At 51.3% G+C, this 14133-nt stretch overlaps 1 protein-coding gene across 1 annotated transcript in view; it reads left to right on the top strand.

The window, feature by feature from the left end:
- Nucleotides 1-12323, top strand: part of DCAF12 (DDB1 and CUL4 associated factor 12) — a 31952-nt gene extending 19629 nt beyond the window's left edge. Inside the window, exons 4-9 of the mRNA XM_056117010.1 lie at nt 1229-1289; nt 4776-4969; nt 5922-5987; nt 6990-7152; nt 9924-10099; nt 11624-12323. Coding sequence (XP_055972985.1) covers nt 1229-1289; nt 4776-4969; nt 5922-5987; nt 6990-7152; nt 9924-10099; nt 11624-11782 — 819 coding nt within the window. The 3' untranslated portion in view covers nt 11783-12323. The remainder of the gene's footprint in view (nt 1-1228; nt 1290-4775; nt 4970-5921; nt 5988-6989; nt 7153-9923; nt 10100-11623) is intronic.
- Nucleotides 12324-14133: the final 1810 nt, after the last annotated feature.

Below are 14133 nucleotides of genomic sequence, written 5' to 3'. Positions count from 1 at the left end.
TCTTTTTTTGCTGGGCATTTGGGTCACATCTAGAAATACTCAAGGTATTGATGGCAGTGTTTAGGGGGGCTCATACGTGGCATAAGAATTTGAGCCAAGATTGGCTGCATGAAGGCAAGCACCTTAACCCCCATACTCTTTCTCTCTCTGACCCTCAAAACTTAGCTTCTTAACTGGGGTTCATGATTACATAAGGAGTTCAGTTATTGTATGGGAGGGTTGTGAAATCTTTGGCAACAGGAAAAGGTTTCTGAACACACCAGAAATTAATTCAGAGTCAACTGCATGATGAATCAGAGTGACACTCCGCTATGTTGCATTTCTCGGACAAAAAGGGGTTGTTAGTGGAAAAGTTTTAGAAACCTTTGGTCTGAAGAAAGAGAGGCTATTGTTGGATTAGAACTCTGGTTCAGAGGGGCTGAAAGATAGAAGATAAGGTATTTGCCTTGAGCTCAGCTGACTCCAATTCTGACACCACATATGGTCTCCTGAGCACCTCTGAGAGAGATCCCTGAGCATCACTGGGTGTGGCTCTAAACCAAAAAGCACCAAAAAAAATCCTATTTAGAGGGTAGTCACGGAGGACTTCATAGGTAAGTGTGGTGTTTGAGGGAGATAGCTCAAAGAGCAGTTCTTCCCCGATTCGGCCAGCCTTACATGGTCCCCGGACACTGCAGAGACTGACCCCGAGCACTATGCCGAGAATATCCCTGGGCACCATGTGTGCCCCAAAGCAAGCAAAAATTCAATATTTACTCAAGGAGGCTTTAAGGAAATGAGGGTGCAAGTCATGGTGATGTCTGGAGGAAGAGAGTTTCAGGCATTTCCGACAGAAGGGGAAGCAAAGAAGCAGAGCGCGGGCGCAGCTGTCGAGGGAGGGAGCAAGGGTGGGCGTGTAGGAGGAGGTTGGCGGGATGGGTGACGGGTGACCGCGAGTAGGAGCCCCAAGTGAGACATCTGTAAGACATTGGAGAAAGGAAGCCAGGACCCTGCGTCCTCCACCTCGTGTCTTGTGCCCACAGGAATGCCAGTGGCGTTCCACCTTTGAACTCCTTGGGATAATCAACATATCGTGGGACCGTGTGCCGCAGGATCAGGGAAGAAAGTTGGTCATTTCACAACAGTATTTTCATCAGAGTTGTAGGATTAGCGGGAGTCTGTTGTGATCCTTGTTTTACTAATCTGTTGTTTTCCCCCCTCGCTGTTCCGGACTGTCGCTCTCCTCAAGGATGGACACAAGGACTGGATCTTTTCCATTGCTTGGATCAGTGATACTATGGCAGTATCTGGTAAAATTGCCCTTTCATAGGGAGCCTTTGGTGTGGCAGGGAGGGGTGTGTGGCAGAGAATAGAAAGGGGACAATTGTATGACTGTGGCAGCCCAGTAATAGACCCATCAGCCAGGGGACAAAGATCTTGTTTCCTGTATTGGCTTACCACATGACTTTGAACAAGTCACTTCCTGTGTATATTCCTGGTCTGGAAAGTGGAGGTGCTGACATGCTATATTTAGTCACGCATGCAGCAACCAGTCTCAGCATTTTGTGTTTGGGGGGAAGATAATGATCGTTAAGGTTTTTATTTAATTCATTTCTTTTTGTGTGTGTGGTGCCGAGGACGGAACCAGTGCCTCACACATGCAAAGCAAGCCCTCTCACTGGCCATATCCAGGGCCCCCTCGGGTGGCCTTCTGAAAAAGTTGTTGTGCTCTGCAAAGTATTAGGAGTAATTCTTGTCTGTATATCAGAGGTTTTGTTTGGGGTTTTTGCTTCTTGTTTGAGGCAATGCTCAGGGCTTCCTCCTGAGAGTGTTCAGGGAAACCAGATGCAGTACTTGGGGATCAGACTGGGGTTGGCTGCATGCAAGGCAAGTGCCTTGACCCCTGTGATACACCTCCAGCCCCAAGAGTTGTTTCTTGTTGATTGTGAAGAGCTTTATAAGATTGGGAAATTTTCTTTTCCAGTTTAAAGCAGTCCAAAACTACACAAATAATTGTAGAAAAGATAACATAGAGATTAAAAACAAGTTCTTTCTGGATTTCCACAGCAGCTTGAAAAGCAGTTCTTCCAACCCTTATGTAGAGATAGAACCCCCTAATTCTAGGTTCCCAAATTTTAAAGAATGATCATAATAGGGCCAGGGATATGATGCAGAGGTAGAGTACATGACTTGCACAAGTGCATTTTGGTTCCCGTCACTGCCAGGAAAAAGAGAAAAGAATGATCATCATTAAATACATATTTCATACAAAATATTTACTTCTCAAAATAATTAGATTATGAAATGATACCATAAAATGAAACACAGAGGCAGGATCTGAATCTAGGATCTGAGTCTGATCTGATTTCAAAGTCAGGACTAACAGGTCTAAAGGCACATACATATGGGGCTAGAGCGATAGCACAGCAGGTAGGGCACTTGCTTTGCACGTGGCCGACCCGGGTTCGATTCCTAGCATCCCATATGGTCCCCCAAGCACCGCCAGGAGTAATTCCTGAGTTGCAAAGCCAGGAGTAACCCCTGTGCAACACCTGGGGTGACCCAAAAAGCCAAAAAAGGAACATACATATTGGGCTTCTTTGTAAGGCAAGTTGAAAGTGGCCAGAAGGACAAACTCAGGTCTAGTAAGGACGGGGGAGAGACTCGCGGGGCTGGAGCACAGCTCCTCCTTTCCATGGAGGAGCCTGAGACCTGTGAGCACAGCCAGGAGTGACCCTCAGTCATGGAGCTGTGTGTGGCGCTGAAACCAAAAAAGGAAAAGAAAAAGAGGGGCCGAAGAGATGCTCCGGCAGGTCAAGCACATGCTTTGCATGCAAGAAGCTCGGGTTTATTCCCAGCTACCGCATGGTCCCCTGAGCACAGAGCCAAGAGAAGCCCCTGCCCACCTGGTAGAAATGGGCTTTGATAGCAGGGTGGACAGAGAAATAGACACAGCATCTAGCAAATAAATAGAATATTGGTGTAAATAAATAATTTGTTGGGAAACTCAACCTTTAGTATGCCTGACATTTTTCTTAATAAAACTTGGTTAGCTTAACTTAAAATTTTTTTTCTTGCACAATAAGCCATGCATAATTCTCCAGATGTGCCTTTTCTCTGGCCTTTTCTAGATTTCACACCTGATGAACCCTCTGCTTTGAAAGCCTGCCCCTAAGCTGTATGATGCCAACAAAGTAGATGATATCTTTTCCCATGTTTGATAATTTCTGAAGCATTCAAGAGCTTTGCCATGTGGAAAGGCCACCTTCTGGTCCCAAAGGAGAGTTGGCAGATAACTGCTGGACAGGAATTTAGAAGCACTTTTTTTTTTTAAAGTTCTTGGTACTATTTTACGACCATACTATGGATGTTCCTGGCATTTGCAGCAGATTTCCAGTTGTACTTTAGAGGATGGTACTGTGGGGCCAGGGAGATGGCTCAGTGGTCAGGGGTACATGCCTTATAATGCATGGGGACCCAAGTTCAGTGACCACCCCCTGCCCCTACCCCAGCACTGCTGGGCCCAAGCAGTACCAAATAGTTGGGGTGAGCATTGAGACATCCATCCTAATTGAGTATCACCAGAAGTAGACCCAGGCCTCTAGAGCACTGATTGGAGTGAATGGGTGAATAAATGAATGAGGGACCAGAGAGAACAGTGGGTGGGGTGTTTGCCTTACATGCAGCCTGCCCAGGTTTCATGCCTGGCACCCCATGTGGTCCCCCAAAACTCTGCCCGGAGTGATTTCTGAGCACCGAGCCAGACATAAGCCCTGAGCAATACTGGGTGTGGCCCAAGCTTTTAAATAAATAAAGTTATAACAATAACTCAGTAGGGGCCAGAGTGAGATAGTACAGCAGGCAAGGCACTTGTCTTGCATGCAGCCAACCTGGCATCCCATATGGCCCCCAAGCACCAACAGGAGTAATTCCTGACTGCAGAGCCAGGAGTAATCCCTGAGAACTTGCCAGGTGTGGCCCAGAAAACAAAAAAATAAAAATAGCTAAATAATAAGAGATTGTCCAGATTTGGGGGCGTTACCCAGTGATTGAGCTCATGCCTAGAGTATATGAAGCTCCTGAATTCAGTCCCCACAGACTCAAAAAGATGGTCCTGGGGCTGGAGCGATAGCACAGTGGGTAGGGCGTTTGCCTCGCACGCGGCCAACCCAGGTTCGACTCCCAGCATCCCATATGGTCCCCGGAGCACCGCCAGGAGTAATTCCTGAGTGCAGAGCCAGGAGTAACCCCCGTGCATCGCCGGGTGTGACCCAAAAAGCAAAAAAAAAAGAAAGAAAAAAATGGTTCTCTCTTAGTTTACCACCAGCAATATATTCAGGAAAAATATTTTGAGGGGAAAAAAACACAAAACAAAAACCAAAAAAAAAAATTGGGACAGGAGAGGGAATACAGGGGTAGTTCGGCCCTGGTTTGGTCCCCAACACCACATGGCCCCCTGAGTATCACAGCTGTAATCTTGGAGGTGTCGGAGCCCCACTGGGATGACCTAAGTACCTCCAGCACCTCAGACCCTCACATTGAATCGCTGGCCTGGTTGACTGGGTAATCCCTGGGAGGGACCCCTGCTGCCTCTAGGCCCTATCGGGAGACCAAACGATCAAAGATGTTCAAGTTTTGGGGGTCAGAGTGATAGCACAGCAGGTAGGGTGTTTGCCTTGCACGCAGCCGACTTGGGTTGGTTCCCCCATCCCACGTGGTCCCCCAAGCTTCTATAGGAGTAGCCCGGGGAGACATGACCATGCCTTCTTGACACCCAGCCTTCCCTTGCTCTGCAGGCTCACGTGATGGTTCCATGGGGCTCTGGGAAGTGACCGACGATGTGCTGACCAGAAGTGATGCAAGACAGAATGAGTCCCAGGTCCCCGAGTACGCTCACATCACGCATAAGGCCTTAAAGGATATCCCCAAGGAGGACACAAACCCTGACAACTGCAAAGTCCGGGCTCTGGCCTTCAACAGCAAGAACAAGGTAGGAGCCTGGCAGAGCAGCCCCCAGGCCCCCAGACCTTCCATCCCTGCCTACCCCCCCACCCCCTCCCCCACACACACCACCGCTTTCACTTCCTGCCCTGTGTCTCGGGACACGCACTCCTGAGCTCGGCTTGCTCTTAGACTGGTGCTGACACCCGGGCACATCTGGACTGAGGGGTTTCGAGCTGCACTCGGAATCCCCAGCCCCGTGTGTGCCCTTCCTCCGGCTGGCAGCCTCCATTTCCCTAGGGCCGCTCTGATTTGACTGTGATTTGCACGTGCCGTTACAGTTGCTCTATTTTCGGTGTGATTTTCATACATGCCCCTGAACACAGTCAGCTTTTGCCCTTCAGGGCTGTTTCTGTTCTTCCTCTCCTACCGTTTCTTTCCCATGGTGCCAGCGGGTCTTAACTGGACACGGAGCCAGTGGCCGGTCCAGGGCTGGGGTGGGGACCCAGAGCCCACTGAGGAAGTGGATACTTCTCTTCAGAGTGAGATGAGGCCACACCCTATCTCCCATCTGTATTCTCGGATGCTTGGTGCTTCCCATCTGACACCCCCACTCCCCGCCGCCGCCCCCCCCCCCCCCCCCCCCCCCCCGGTCCAGATGCTCCCGGGCTGAGACCTGCCCTCCCTGCAGTGTCTGTGCTGTGCTCAGACCTCCCAGCAGGATGTCATGTGGCTGTGTAGGAAGGACCCTGGTGCAGGATGTCCGTGTCGTCACACCCTGTGGACTTGTTGCTCTGGGTGCTTATGAGAAGCAGTTGGGAGTGCACTGCAGACAGGCAGTCCCCCACAGGTCTTCGTCGTCGTTCCCCCCGCCCCCGGCCCTAGGCAAGGCTAGGAGTGAGGGACAGGGCTGCCAGGTGTCAGGGTCTTACTTTGTCTAGGCTATAGTGCATACTTCCTGCTTCAGATGGACACTAACCCGGCTGTTGTTGCTCTCGTAGGAATTGGGAGCAGTGTCTCTGGATGGCTACTTTCATCTCTGGAAGGCTGAAAATACACTGTCTAAGGTGAGGTGAATGTGACTGAATGGTTTTGCCTGAGATTTCACCTTATCATTAAAGTGCTTTCATCCTCCCAGAGTGTTTTTGTTGGGGGATGATGGGTGGCCATCCCCAGCGGTGCTCAGGGCTTACTCCTAACTCTACCTCAGGAATTAACTCCTGGTAGGGCTCAGGGGACCATACGGAATGGCAGGGATCAAACCTGGGTCAGCCACATGCAAGACAAGCGCCCTGCCTATTGTCACTCTGCTGCCTTTCTGGCTTTATTCTTTTCATTCTTATTTGTAAAGCCCCAGTCTGCAAGAGTCCAGGCATATGACTGCACAGCGCATGGACTGTGGAGTTTGGACATGCTTCTCAAAAGTCTTCTGTCCTTTGGTTTGCTGTTGGGGGCCATGTTCAGTGCAGTGCAGGGGGACGGTGGGTGCTGGGGATGGAGCCTGAGGTTCCTGTGGGTGAAGCATGAAGCAGTTTGAGCCCTGTCCCCGGCACAGTGCCCACATCTTAGTGTGTCTTAACTCACCCTCTTTTCTCTCCAATGCCTGGGAGTGGAGTAGGGCCTGGCTTCCTCCATGGAGGATTCTCTCTTTATTCCCCACTTCGTGGCTTCCGTGTGAAGAAAGCCCACAGAAGTGCGTGTTTGAGAACAGTGCTCCCAAAAGAAACACGGAAAAAAGAAACTCGCCACTCTGCAGGCTCGAGAGACTGCAGGGGTTAAGCCGGCTGACCCAAGTTGGCGCCCCAATCCCTGAGCTTCACTGGGGGGCCCAAAAAACCCTAAACAGGAAGATGTTCTAGGACCCGCTCAAGTGGTCAAACATAATAAGCCTTAACACCTGAGCCCATGGGTTGAGTCTCGTCCCCAGTGCCTCGGAACCCCTGAGCACCGCTAGTCAGAGTCCTGGCCAGCCCTCAGAGGGAGCCCTCTGGCCCCGAGCTCTGCCACCACAGCTGCCGCCGCTGCAGCAACGAAGGCCGCGTCCACGGCAGCACCTTGTCTGTTTTCAGCTCCTGTCTACCAAACTGCCGTACTGCCGCGAGAATGTGTGTCTGGCCTATGGTAGCGAGTGGTCCGTGTATGCCGTGGGCTCCCAAGCCCATGTCTCCTTCCTGGACCCACGGCAGCCGTCGGGCAACGTGAAGTCTGTGTGCTCCAGGGAAAGAGGCAGTGGTAAGCGTCCCGCTGCCCCACTCGGGCTCACGGCACCAGAATGCTGACCTTCAGTTCTCGGGGTGGGACCTTTGTGGAACCTGGTGGGTGGGTGCCGGCACCAGGTGGGGCGTTTGAGACAACCCAGAGGAATGTGTGGCTACACATGCCATTGGGGAGAGTGAACAGGCAGGACGTTGGTCAGAACCTACTTCCTTCCCTGTGGGTGGGTTGGTTGGGTGGTTGTGTTTGGGGACCACACGCGACTTAGAAGTTACTCCTGGCTCTGCACTCAGGAATTATTCCTGGTACTCAGGGGACCATATGGGATGCAGGAGAGCAAAGTTGGGCCAACTGGATACAAGGGAAGCGTCTACCCTACCTGCTGTCCTATCACGCTGACCTCAGTTTGTGGGTTTTTTTTTCCAAATGGTGAACTGCCTAAGGCTTAAATTTCTTTTTTTTTTTTTTTGCTTTTTTTTTTTTTTTTTTTTTTGCTTTTTGGGTCACACCCAGCAATGCACAGGGGTTATTCCTGGCTCTGCACTCAGGAATTACTCCTGGCTGTGCTCAGGGGACCATATGGGATGCTGGGCATATGAACTCAGGTTGGCCGCATGCAAGGCAAACGCCCTACCCGCTGTGCTATTGCTCCAGCCCTTAAATTTTATTTCTTACTGAGGATGGTGTGTGGAGGTTTTTTTATTTTTGTTTTTGTTTTTTGTTTTGGTCAGACCCAGTGGTGCTCAGGGGTTCCTCCTGACTCTGCACCCAGGAATTACTCCTGATGGTGCTCAGGGGACCATATAGGATGTCGGGGATTGAGCCTGGGTCAGACGCGTGCAAGGCAAATGCCCTCCCTGCTGTACTATTGCCCCGGCCCCGGTGTGCGGAGTTTTAAAGGGGACCAGAGAAGACTTCGTGGGGTGAAGATCAGCGTTCATAGTTGTGATGGTGTTGGTGCTGCGAATGGTGTGGTGTGGTGTGTTAAAACCTCGAATCGTGCACTTCAAGTGTGTATGGTCCGTGAAGGTGTCAGGGGACCATATGGGATGCAGAAGAGCAAAGTTGGGTGCTCAGAGGCGTTCAACTCTCACTGCGGGTGTGCCAGGCCACTCACAGAGCGCCCTCAGACATAGTATTTTTCTCCAGGATACATTTCTCTGGCGCATTTCATTTTGCAAATAGTCCTTGGTGGGAGGCAGGGATGTAGAAATGGGTAGAAAAAGATAGTGTTGATTCTTCATGGTGGTCGAGACTTGTGACCCATAGTGATGAGATAATGGACCCAGTATCATGCATCTTGTCAGGAGATAGCCAGGAACCAGAATTCAGATCATCCAGCTTTGAACTTTCTCTTCTAAGGGGGTTGTAAAAGGAGTTTGGTCTCACCTGGCTTGGGGCACTGTATGTGGTTTTGGTCTCACCTGGCTTGGGGCACTATATGTGGTCTTGGTTTCACCTGTGCTTGGGACACTGTATGTGGTGTCAGGGATTAAACTGTTGTCAGCTTTGTGCAAGGCAAAGATTCTCACCTCTCTACTTCCTCTCCGGCCCCCGCAAACTTACTTTTCCTAACCCCTGTACTTCCTCTCCTGCCCCTTAAAACTTTTTTTCCTTTCTGTTGCTGTGCTGGGAATTAACCTCAGTTCTGTATGCGAGGCATACATGGTGCTCTTCACCCCTGAGCCACATCCCTGGCCCTCACCTAACTTATTAACCAAAAATTCCCTTTCTTCCCTCTACCCCACCACCAGGAGTGATCCCTGAGTGAAGAGCCAGGAGTAAGCCCTGAGCACTTCTGGGTATGGTACAAAAACCAACAAAAATACAACAAAGGAAGATCATGTTTTAAGACAAAATAGTCTGGGGCCGGAGCGATAGTACAGCAGGTAGGCTGTTTGCCTCTCACGTGGCTGGCTGACCTGGGTTCGATCCCCAGCATTCCTTATGGTCCTCCAAGCACCACCAGGAGTGATCCCTGAATGCAGAGTCAGGAATGACCTCTGAGCATTCATTGCAGGGTGTGACCCGGAAAGACCAAAAAAAAAAAAAAAAACTCCGAATAGTCTTAGGGTCCTGCTTTTTGTTTTGTTTGCATCACACCCACCGATTGTGGTCCCATTGATACTCGGGACTTACTTATGGCAGTGCTTGGGGGACTATATGTAATGCTGGCAGTCAAACCAGGTGTACAGCCAAAGCAGCAGCATGGAAGGCAAGTGTTATCTCCTGTGCACTCTCTCTGGCCTCATGATAGCAGTTTTGGGCCCAATGAAAGGAAGTCCTTATTGATGCAGTGGGTTTTGAATGTGCAACTCATCCTCAGTCTGTGCACAAGTTAAAAATCTGGGTGAGGAGAGCAGATTGTGGGGCCACACTCAGCACAGTGCTCCAGCGTAGCTTGCGGCAGTGCCCGGCCTTGAACCCTGGCCGCCTGCATGCAAGACACACTAGTCCTGTGAGCTGCCATCTCCGTAGCTCCCAGGTTGGAGACATTTAATAGCCAGGAGTTAGGAAAGGTGACTCGAGAGTGAGTCAGAGAGGCAAGGAGGTGCAGAGCAAAGGCATGTGGGGACAGCATCGGACGTGAGGCTGTTGGGACGCCGGGGGGGGGGGGGGGGTATCGGGACAGGGGCAGGTCCCTGTGAGTCTGTGCCTGATTCGTCAGTGACGTCTGCCGTGGGAGAGGCACGGCCTGGCGTCCGAGGTGCCGTATGGCTTCCCGGGAGGCTCTCCCTCCGGCACAGACCTTCCCTGCTCCTCACGCCTCCCTCCCTTCTCTCCCGCAGGGATCCGCTCCGTGAGCTTTTACGAGCACATCATCACCGTGGGCACAGGCCAGGGCTCCCTGCTGTTCTATGACATCCGAGCTCAGAGATTCCTGGAAGAGCGGCTCTCGGCCTACGGGTCCAAGCCCAGACTCACAGGGGAGAACCTGAGACTAACCACAGGCAAAGGCTGGCTGGTGAGTGGCCGAAGGGTCCCTTTATCCTGCCCACCCCTCACACCGCCCCTCACCCACTGCCTGCCACAGACTTCTTCACTCGGAGTCTCTAGGAACAAAAGAGAGCACATTCCCTCGGCTGTGCTCTTGTGGTTTTGCATTTCTGTAAGAAAATTGCGGCCCCAGTGGGCCAGAGAGCACAATGGAGTCTTGCTCCCTGGCATCCTGTATGTATGGCTTACCAAGAGTAGTCACTGAGCACTGAGTCAGGAGTGAGCCCTGAGTATTGCCGAGTATGGTCCAAAACCCAAGAAAGAAAGAAAAAACTGGGGCTGGAACGATAGCACAGCAGGTAGGGTGTTTGCCTAGCACACAGCTGACCCGGGTTCAATTTCCAGTATTCCATATGGTCCCTTGAGCACCGCCAGGAATGACTCCTGAGTGCAGAGCCAGGAGTGACCCAAAGAAAGAGAGAGAAAACTGGGGCCAGAGAGATAGTACAGCAGTAGGGCGTTTGCCTTCCATGCGGCCAACCTGGGTTCCATCCTCAGCATCCCATATGATCACCTGAGCACCACCAGGAGTGATCCCTGAGTCCAGAGTCAGGATTAACCTCTGTCTCATCACTGGGTGTGACCCAAAAAGCAAAAAAAAAAGAAAAGAAAAGAAAGAAAAAACTGTGGCTCAGTAAGATGTACTTGTTTGACACAGAATTTCACCAAGATGATGACAGGGCAAGGAGGAGAGGAATCTTCTGAGACTGCCAGTGAATTTAGTAAAGAATTTGGTTGCCGGGCTGGGGAGAGTGCAGCGGGCAGGGCCTTGCACACGGCCGAGCCCTGTTTGATTCCCTGGCACCCCATATGAGCCCTCAAACACCACCAGGGTATCCCTCGTGGCTTTGGTGCTGCTGGACCCACGTCGTCAGGTCCAGGCTTTCAGCTCCTGAGCATTACTGGGAGACCACCCCCTACTTCCCCAGAATAATAATGAAGTAGAATTTGGTTCTGCCTGTCCTGACAGTTGTGTAAGTGATTGTTTTGTTTTGGTTTTATAATAGAGCCACACCCATTGGTGCTCAGGGCTTATTCCTGCTTCTGCTCAAGGATCACTCCTGGCAGGTCTCAACGAGATCAGGATGGGATGCCAGGGATTGAACCCGGGTCGGTTGTGTGTGCAAGGCACCTTACCTGCTACACTATGCCTCCAGCCCCTGTAGCCATGCTCCAGACCACTCACTGCCTCCTGGTGGTTTAGTTGGAAAATTTGAGACTCCGGGCCCGGAGAGCATCAGTGCTGTCTTGTTGTTGTTTGATTTGGGGACCCACCTGCGGTGCTTGGGGATTGCTCCCAGAGGGGCTGAGGCGAGCGTGTGGTGCTGCGGCTGGAGCCGGGCCTGCTGTGTGCAGTGCACTGCTCAACTCCTTGAGCTGGCCTGAGCCACCCGCCCGCAACCTGACACAGTTCGAGCCGTCCGTCGGGCTGTTTCCTCTCCCTGCTCCGTGGTCTCGTGGGCCTAACCCAAGTGTCCTTCTCTTCCTGTAGAATCATGACGAAACCTGGAGGAATTACTTCTCGGACATTGATTTCTTCCCCAATGCTGTTTACACCCACTGCTACGACTCGTCCGGAACGAAACTTTTTGTGGCAGGAGGTCCCCTCCCTTCAGGGCTCCATGGCAACTATGCTGGGCTCTGGAGTTAATGACTACTAACTCGCCCCCAAAATGCAGAGATTTACACTAACTTCCACCCTCAGTTTCCTTGCTTCTCTCTCTCTTTTTTTTCCTCCCCCCAATTGTGTGAGGCCCTTGCTTTAGTGGGGACTCCAGAGTCACCCACGTGGTTTAGGCACCTGACAGGAAGAAGCGCTGTACTGGATTCTGAACACTTTTTGGGTCCCCTTTCCCTTTTTTGGGCAATCAGCATCTTACTTGACTCTTTTTCTTTCTGACTTCTCAACCAAATGTTGCTGTTGAATCCCTTTTTTCTTCTTCTTTTTTCTTTATGTGACACACTTGTCCTCCCAGCCTCCCTCGGCCGACTCGTCCTCCTCACCCGTCCTTCCCCGGGGGAGCAGGGGCTCCTTTCTAATTCTCCGGTCGCTGTCAGGCTTTCCGTGAAAGCCCGGCGGCTGTGTGTGCGCGTGTGAACCTGTGTGCTTGCCTGTGAGTGCCGTGTGTCACTGAGATGACCAGGAGTGAGGGTTACTTGTAATTAAAATATTTATAAAAGAAACAACTCTATTCACAGAGTCCAGCTGTAGGACTTAATCTTTACCTTGGGTGTTTTTTGGGTGTTTTTTGGTTGTTTTTTTGTTTTGTTTTGTTTTCTGAACCTAACAGCACTGATGATAGGAAATGAACGCAGAAAGGCAGCGTTTCTCCACCAGAAAGACCCTTTGCATTAGACTGCAAGCTTCCAAAAAGTGGTCCCTGTCCTGCTTGTCTCCCCATCTGTGTCTCCTCCTGCGGGGACCACGTCTGCGTCCGTGTCCCTGTGCCCCCCAGCAACCCCCTCCTCCCTCACACCACACTACATCTGTGCTCTGTGAGGGGGGCGGTGCTGGGCCTGCTGGGAGCCACACCCCACCGGTCCTCGGGACCTTCCCCTCCTCTGCCCAGTCAGTGGGTTTTGCTTTTCTTTTCTAAACGGGGTTCAGTCTGGGAGCGTGGGGGTGTGCGGGGGGTGCTGTACCTGTGTGTTCTGAGTGTTCCACATGTGGAACGTCTGTTTTGTTAGTGCATCAGGATGGGGGAGGGCATTGCAGTGTGGAGCCTGCCGTGTCCCCTCTGTCGTTTCAGGAGTTGGGGGTGGGGGGGTTGCCCGCGGCCAACAGCCTGTCAAAGCATCTGTTGCTTCCTGGCTCCTCCCTTCCTCCAGCCTGTGGCATCTAAGGAGTTGGTTTTGTTGTGTTTTTTTTTCTTTTTAAAACTTGCCGGCCACCGCTGACCCTGATGTCCAGCTCTCCCTTGCTTTCTTGGAGAACAGCTGTTTTTCACCCCCCCGTTTCCCCCCTTTCTGAGCTGGAACTGCTGCTGCCAACAGCCAGCCCTTCCCTGGGCAAGGCCAGGGTCAGATTGAGTCCTGCAGGGTGTGACTCGGAGGGTTGGGTTATGTGTTTAAGAGTGTCTTGATGATGGGCAGGGGGGGAGGGGGGAAGGGGCAGGAGGGAGCTGGGCGAGAGGGGCAGGGGAGAGAGAGTTGACCCTACCTCGGTGTGGTACAAGGCATAGACTCGCATAGGCGCTAGAACCCGCATCTTCTAACCTAGAGAAATAGGTGCTATAAAACAGGGAATGAAGCAAAATGCTGGATGCTCTAGATCTTTTAATTGTCTTAATTTTTTTCTATGATTACACTACAGGCTGTAGATTTCTTAGTTCTCACAGAACTTCTATCATTTTAAACTGACTTGTATATTTAAAAAAGAAAAAAAAAATCTTAAGTAGGGTGTTTTGTACTGTTGCCAGCCCCTCTTCTGTGATGGGTAAATGCATTTGATTGTTTTGGAGATTTTGTTCTTAAAAATGTAGCACACTTGACTTTTTTGGCAAGTAAAAATAATAATAAATATTATTCCAGTGCATGGTGGTGTGAATGAGTCTGTGAAGCCAAGAAGCGGCAGGACAAAGGTCCCAACAAGCCGATTGGAAGGTCAGCTCGTTGAGGAGTGAGGAACTGCTTGGCGCAAAAGTGGAGCACGAGAGTTCCCTCAGAGTAAAAATAGATAAAGTAGCATACCAACACTTGCCCGCTTCCAGCCACCCGAAACCAGTGCTCTGGGCCCTGGGCGGGGCAGAGATGCCCCTGGAAAGTACTGTGGTTTTCTTTTGGTTTGTTTGGGGGCCACACCCAGCTGTGCTCAGGACTCACTCCTAGGGGTGTGCCACGGATTGAACCCAGGTCGTCCAGTTGCAAGGCAAGTGCTTCTGGTGGTGCTCGGGGGACCATAGGGGATGCTGGGAATCAAACCCAAGTCAGCCGCGTGCAAGGCAAACGCTCTACCTGCTGTGTTATCGCTCTAGCCCCTTGTTTTTTTCCCGAAAGGTGACT

This window comes from Sorex fumeus, unplaced genomic scaffold, assembly GCF_029834395.1.
Source record: "Sorex fumeus unplaced genomic scaffold, SorFum_2.1 ptg000034l, whole genome shotgun sequence".
NCBI lineage: Eukaryota > Metazoa > Chordata > Mammalia > Eulipotyphla > Soricidae > Sorex > Sorex fumeus.
Note: the sequence above shows the minus strand (reverse complement) of the source record. Positions and strands in the feature narration are given on the sequence as shown.